The sequence below is a fragment of the Eulemur rufifrons genome, chromosome 30, assembly GCF_041146395.1.
Source record: "Eulemur rufifrons isolate Redbay chromosome 30, OSU_ERuf_1, whole genome shotgun sequence".
Classification (NCBI taxonomy): domain Eukaryota; kingdom Metazoa; phylum Chordata; class Mammalia; order Primates; family Lemuridae; genus Eulemur; species Eulemur rufifrons.
Genome location: NC_091012.1, coordinates 98,814,893 through 98,821,173, shown reverse-complemented (window position 1 = coordinate 98,821,173; position 6,281 = coordinate 98,814,893). Strand labels below are relative to the sequence as shown.

Here is a 6,281-nt window from a genome sequence, read left to right as displayed (position 1 = left end):
TGTTCAGGTGTCTGAGTCTCCTTGTCTTTGTCTCTGGATTTCTGAACATATGAGACTGTGCTCCTATCTCACTTTTAGTGTGTTCCTCTGCCTACGTCCCTATCTTTGTAATCAAGTCTGGGTCTGTGCAATATCTCTGTTTCTACATCCCTTGTATGTCTCTGGCCCTGTGTCTGTAAGTCAGCATGTCAATGTATCTGTGTTTCTACTTCTCTGTCTTCGGTGTCTTGGACTATGGTCCTGACCAGTGTCTCCCTGGTTACCTGTGTCTCTGAGTCTCTGTGTGTCTTGATCCCTCTGCTCTTGTGTCTGTGAATCTCTGTGTATATCTATCTCTTAGTTTGTATGTTGTTATGTTTCAGTGTCTCCACATTAGTCATTGTGTGTCTGTACCTGAGTGACCTTATTTTTGTCTCCTTGCCTCTTTGTGACAGCGACAGTAACTCAAAACCATGGAGACACAAAGGCCCAATAAGAGAGCATCTGTTTCTTTTCTTCTGGGTCATGTCCCTGATGCTGTCACTCTGGCTCCCTGTCCCCTTCTTTGTATGTCTGTGTGTCCTTATGTCCATGTTTCTTTGTTTCATGATCCCTGTGCCTGTGTTTCCATAAGTCTCTGTCCCTCTATTTCCCCATCCAAGTCTGTGTCCTTGTTGCTGCCTTTCTGTGTGTGATCCTATGTCTTGGTTGTGAGTATATACATATATGGCTACTGCTGTGCCATGGGATCCTTTTTTTTTTCATTCACTAATTCATTCATCATCCAGCAAATATTTACTAAGCACCTATTATGTGCCCAACATTGGGGATACATAGATGATTCAGAAAAGGTTCTTGCCCTCAGAGGGCTCACAGTCTAGATTAGGGATCCAGACAAGTAAATAGATGATTAACTACATAGTATGATAAATGCTGTGAGCTTGGAAGGGGTGGAGATGGGCTATGGGAACAGAGAGAAGAGGCCCAAACAATCTAGGGGAGGGGTCAGAGGAAGTGACAACTAAGACTTGAAGGATGAATTAAATTTACCTGCATGAAGCAAAGGAAGAATGTCTCAAACAGGGAAAAAAGCACATGCAAAGGTCCAGCGATGGGACAGAGCATGGGTTGCTAGGGAAACTCTGCGAGCCCTAAACACCATGGGAGCCGGGGAAGGTTGTGAGCAGGACTGGTGACTCAGTCAGGTTTTTGTTTTAAGAAAGTCACTATGGCTGTTGTAGAGACAGATTTGGAGGGAGTAGAGTTTGGAGACAGGAAGGACCGTGGAGCGACAGAAGTCCCTAAGCCTCTAGGCCCACAGGTCTGCATACCTGTGTGTTTATGTATCCTTGTTTATGTGTCCCTTAGCACATGTGTCAGTGTGTGTGTCCCTTTGCGTGCCTCTGTGTCCCCAGGTCTTTGTCCCTGGCTCACCCCATGCCCCGGTCTCTGGATCTCCCAAATTCAGGTCTCCTGGCTCTGGAGTTCAGGAGACATTATAGGACATAAGCCAAATAGGGGTGGCCCAGTAGCTGCTCTACATGAGAGCGCTTCACCAGCCAGCAGGAAGCCCACCGGGGCAGCAGCCTTGGTGAATCCTTCAGCAGCCTCTTGCCTAGAAACACAGGCACATCTGGGCCATGGGGCCTCCGCAGGCATGGCCCCGTAGGCCCTGTCACCAGCCAGACATCTGCGTTCTGGAACTGCCCTGAGGGAGAGAGATGAAGCGCTGGTCAGGACAGTGGCCCCAACCCCTGCTCAGAGCTCTGAGAGGAGCCTAAAGCAAGAAATCCAGAGGGAAACGTGGGAGACAAGAGGGCAGCAAAGGTGCAGAGGAGGGAACAGGCTGGGCATTGTGGGAAATGTGCGGGAGCCAGATGGGACAGGAGTGTAGTATGGAAGTAGGGAAGCAAGGTGGATGAGATGGCAGAGGAAGAGGGACAGCCAGGCTTGGAGTAGAAGACATGACAATTGGAGGGAAACAGAGGAGAGGAGGGGAGAGGCCCATAGGAGGTAAAAATATCTGTTCAACCCACTATTGCTGCCCAAACTGATTGGCATGGGCCTCTGCTTCAGGTCTCTGCCAGTGTCTCCTTACCTACAGTCTGGCCTCCTGCAACCTCCCTCCACAGCAGCCTCCAGAGGGACCTTTGTAATACCCAAATCTGGCTATGTCTTTCCTCTGCTTATAACTTTTCATGGCTCCTCGCTGCCTTCAGGATAAAGCCAAATTCCTCATCCCGACATTCATCTCTGACCACTCCAGCTCCATCTTTTCTGACTTCTGTTCCTGTCCTCCACACATGCTCAGCCTTTCAGGCACAGCGTGGTTGGGTCTCCCTCCTCTGGGAGGTGTTTCTTGAGCTCTGAGGCCAAGCAAGATCCCCCACCCTGGATTCCTCTAGCTCCCTGGGCTGCTTTCTGTCCAGTACTGATCCCTGCCTGTAGTCACTATTCATGTCTGGGTCTGTCCTCTCCCCAGACCAGAAGTTCCCCAATGGCAGAGCCTGGCTCCCATTCCTCTTCATGGTTGGGGTATAGGTGCCTTTCACCCTGGCAGGGTCTTTCTTGGGACTGGACCCTCTCAGCCTCAGCCATACTTACCCATCAGTCCACGGGCCGAGGGGCTGAGGCCTGAGCCATTGACCACGTAGAACCCCAGGTGGGGTAGTTGCAGGGTGCTGGGGTGTCTGTAGCGGTGCCTGAGGACTAGGAACTCAAGGTAGGGCCCAAGGCGTAGGGTGAGGCGGCCTGCAGCAGCCACATGCAGCTTCAGGTGGGGCCTCCGCAGCAGGGCAGGCTGGTCCCAGGACAGGCGCAAGGTACCCTCACCTCGCACAGATATGGAACTGCGGCTGATGATGATAGTGTAGGCCTGGGGTTTGCCTGTAGTGACTGTGATGATCTGGAAGTAGGTGCGGGTCTGGTTCTTGTGGCCTGGCCTTGAAGGTGCCCCAAGCAGCTTCCCAGTCACATGCAGCCCTGGAGGGAGGGCAGTGCAGGCCTGGAGCAGGGGCTTTCACATGGTCATTTACATGGTCACGCACAGCACCGGCAGATGGAAGTAGTATGGATTTTTAGTTAGAGGGCTTGCTTCTGAGAAAAAATGCTTCTGCCATGGTCCACCCAGCTGCTCCTTCCTGAGCAGCGTGTGAGGTGGGGGAATATAGTATGTGTGTATGCACTCACCTCAGTGCAGCTGTTTGCATGCATATAAGTGTGTTTGCCTCTGAGTGTGTATAGTGTGGGTGTTTGGTTATATTCCTATGAGTATCTCTGGGCATATGGGTACATGTGCTTGTTTGGAGAAAGTGGTATGTTAGAGTGTGCATTTTTTGGTTGTATGTTTATGTGTGCCTCTGGATACGTTGGTGTTATATATCTTGGTGCAATAGTGCATATTGTGTGCATCTGGTTGTGTGGTGGTGTGTACTGATATGTATCTGGGGTGTCGGTGTGCACACATCTGGATGTGTGTCGGTGTGTGTCTTGGTGGGTATTTCCTGTGCATCAGTGTGTTTCATGTGACTAGAATAGCAGAGTATATGTGCCACCTGTGTGTGTTGAATTCTTGGGAATTGGGATGAATCTGGGGGTATCAGGGCCTGTGTGTCTGAGTGTGTTGATATGCATGTCATTGTGTACATCTGGGCATATATTGTGTACCACTGTGTGTCTGAATGCATACTTGCATTTTTGTGGGTGTGAGGAGTGTCAAAATATGTGTCTGGGTGTGTATTTGTGTGAGTTTACTGTAGGCCCTAGTGTGTGTGTGTATTTGTGAGTGTCTTGGTGTTTGTCCGAGTGTATTTGTGTGTGTTTTCATGTGTGTTCCTGTGCGTTACTGTGTGTTAATGAGGCACACTGCTGTGTGTCTGAGGTATTGGTGCACAAATGTCCGGGGGTATTGACATGAGTATATCTGGCTGTGGTGTTGTGTAGGGATGGAGTCCTTGGGGCTCTCACCTGTCTTTGGGTCTTCTATGAGCTGCAGCAGGTCCCCTGGGCGCCCATCTAGTGTGAAGCAGATCCTCTCTTCTGAGCGTGGGATGTGGATCACAAAGTGGGGGTCCCCATCCACTGCAAGGCAGGAGATGCAACTCTAAAGTTATGACCCTGGAAGCAATGGAAGGGAGAACAGGGAAGGGAGAAAGGAAAGGGGCCAGGTCTATTTCCCCAGAGAGAAAGCCCAGCCCCAGCCCCAGTGCACAAGCTGTCCTGTACTCATGCAGGAGGGCCATGGGGGTGGCTGGCTTACCTGAGGAGGAGAAGGTGAAGATGCTTGGAGACGTGCCTGCAAAGGAGAGAGGGACTGTGTTGCTGAGGGATTGATCTACCACATTCTTAAGAACTCTGGGACTTCCTCCCAGATAACGGTCAAATTCCTGAGTTCAGCATTTAAGGCTTTCCTGAAATCTAGCCCCCGACTAGATCTCCAGTCTTTTCTTTATACTACCACCCAACCAAACTATTCTTATGAGTGCCCTGCCTTCTCTTGCTAGTATCCATTTGCTCCTGTTTTTCCTGCCACCTGGAATATTTTCCTTTCCCTTAACTACCAAGGATCAATTTCTAGTTATCTTTCAAGGCTGGCTCAAATGCTGTTTCCTCTTGCTCTGTGCATGTGTCAGGTAGAATTCTAAGGTGGCCCCCAAGATCCCTTGGTGTACACACCCCGTAAAATCCACAGAGCTGTGAATATGATGAGCTATCACTCCCAGAAATAGGTTATGTCATATGGCCCTGTTGACCTCAAGAAAGGGAGATTATTCAGGTGGGCCTGGCCTAGTCATGTGAGCCCTTTAAATCTGGATCTAGAGGTCAAAGACAGAGATGTCAGAGAGGTTTGAAGTGTGAGAAGGGCTTGCCATGAGGGGGATGCTCCATGGCTGCCTTTGAAGATGGAAGGGGCCATGTGGTAAGGAATGTAGGAGATCTATGCCACCTGAGAGTGGCCTTAGGTCACCTCTAGGAGCTGAGAGTGATGCCCCCAGCCAACAGCTAAAAGGAAACAGGGACCTCAGTCCCCAAAACACAAAGAACTGAATTCTGCCAACAACGTGAATGAGTGTGGAAGAGGACAAGAACTCAGTCTGACAGACACCTTGACTTCAGTCTTGAGAGACCCTGAGCAGAGAATCCAACTAAACTGTGTCTAGACTTCTAACCTACAGAACTGTGAGATAATTAATGGGTGTTGTTTTAAGCTGCTAAATTTGTGGTAATTTGTTACACTGCAATAGAAAACTAACACATTGCCCCTCTCTGGGCTCCCACAATGTTAATGAGAATTCAAATAGAATGTAATTAAGCCTTAGGGGATCTTTGCCAGGGGAGCTTTTTGCTTACCTTTTGCTAGCCCCACAGAATTTCCCTGAGATTCCATGGTGCCTCCAGCTCCTCTCAGGATCTCCTCAGAATTGCCATCCCAATGTGGGCTTCCTGCCAAGCACAAAAGAAATAAAAGGCTGGCACAGTTTCTCATGCCTGTAATCCCAGCACTTTGGGAGGCTGAGGCAGGAGGATCACTTTGAGGCCAGGAGTTCAAGACCATCCTGGGTAACATAGCGAGACCCCATTTCTACAAAAATTAGAAAAATTAGCAGGACATAGTGGCACCTGTGTAGCCTCAACTGCTCAGGAGGCTGATGCAGGAGGATCTCTTGATCCTAGGAGTTTGAGGTTGCAGTGATCTAGGATGATGCCACTGTACTCTAGCCTGGTCAAAAGAGTGAGACTCTGTCGCAAAAAAAAAAAAAAAAAAAAAAAAAGAGAGAGAGAGAGAGAGAGAGAAAGATGTCCTGGGCCCACCAAAGGTCCCACTTTCCTTCTGACCAGGAGAGCCCTCACTGGCTTCCCAGACTTATCTGCCCATCTCCAGGACTGGGACCTTAAACTCTTCACAGCCTCTTAGTCTTTCAAGCTCAGATATGTTCAAAGTTCTTCCTCATAGCATTTATACATTCATTTGTTCATTCATTCCTTCAGGCACTGCTTAGGCATCAGGGATATGGTGGTAAAAAAAAAAAAAGTAAGACATGGTATCTAACCTGGTGAAGCTCATAGTTTAGTGGGGGAGGCAGACGTGAATGAAATTGTAATCACAAATGGCGATAAATGCTATCACAAAAAGTAACAGAGTGACTAAGGGAGTTGAAGTAGCCTGTAGGGGGAGGGTGGGTAAAGAGATCTGAGCTGAGATCTAAGGCATGAGCTGGAGTTCCAGGGGCAATGGAAGGGTTGAGGGCAGTAGGAAGGGACAGGGTGAGGCAGGTCAGGCGACTCGACTGTCAAGCAGCGGG

The 6,281-nt window shown here is 49.3% G+C and overlaps 1 protein-coding gene across 1 annotated transcript in view; it reads right to left on the bottom strand.

The window, feature by feature from the left end:
- Positions 1-496: 496 nt before the first annotated feature.
- The window catches only part of ITIH6 (inter-alpha-trypsin inhibitor heavy chain family member 6), a 30,263-nt gene continuing 24,478 nt past the window's right edge, over positions 497-6,281 (bottom strand). Inside the window, exons 9-13 of the mRNA XM_069463941.1 lie at positions 5,329-5,421; positions 4,238-4,273; positions 3,946-4,059; positions 2,584-2,961; positions 497-1,687 (exon numbers count right to left, since the gene is read on the bottom strand). Of these exons, the coding sequence (XP_069320042.1) occupies positions 1,476-1,687; positions 2,584-2,961; positions 3,946-4,059; positions 4,238-4,273; positions 5,329-5,421 (833 nt within the window). The 3' untranslated portion in view covers positions 497-1,475. The remainder of the gene's footprint in view (positions 1,688-2,583; positions 2,962-3,945; positions 4,060-4,237; positions 4,274-5,328; positions 5,422-6,281) is intronic.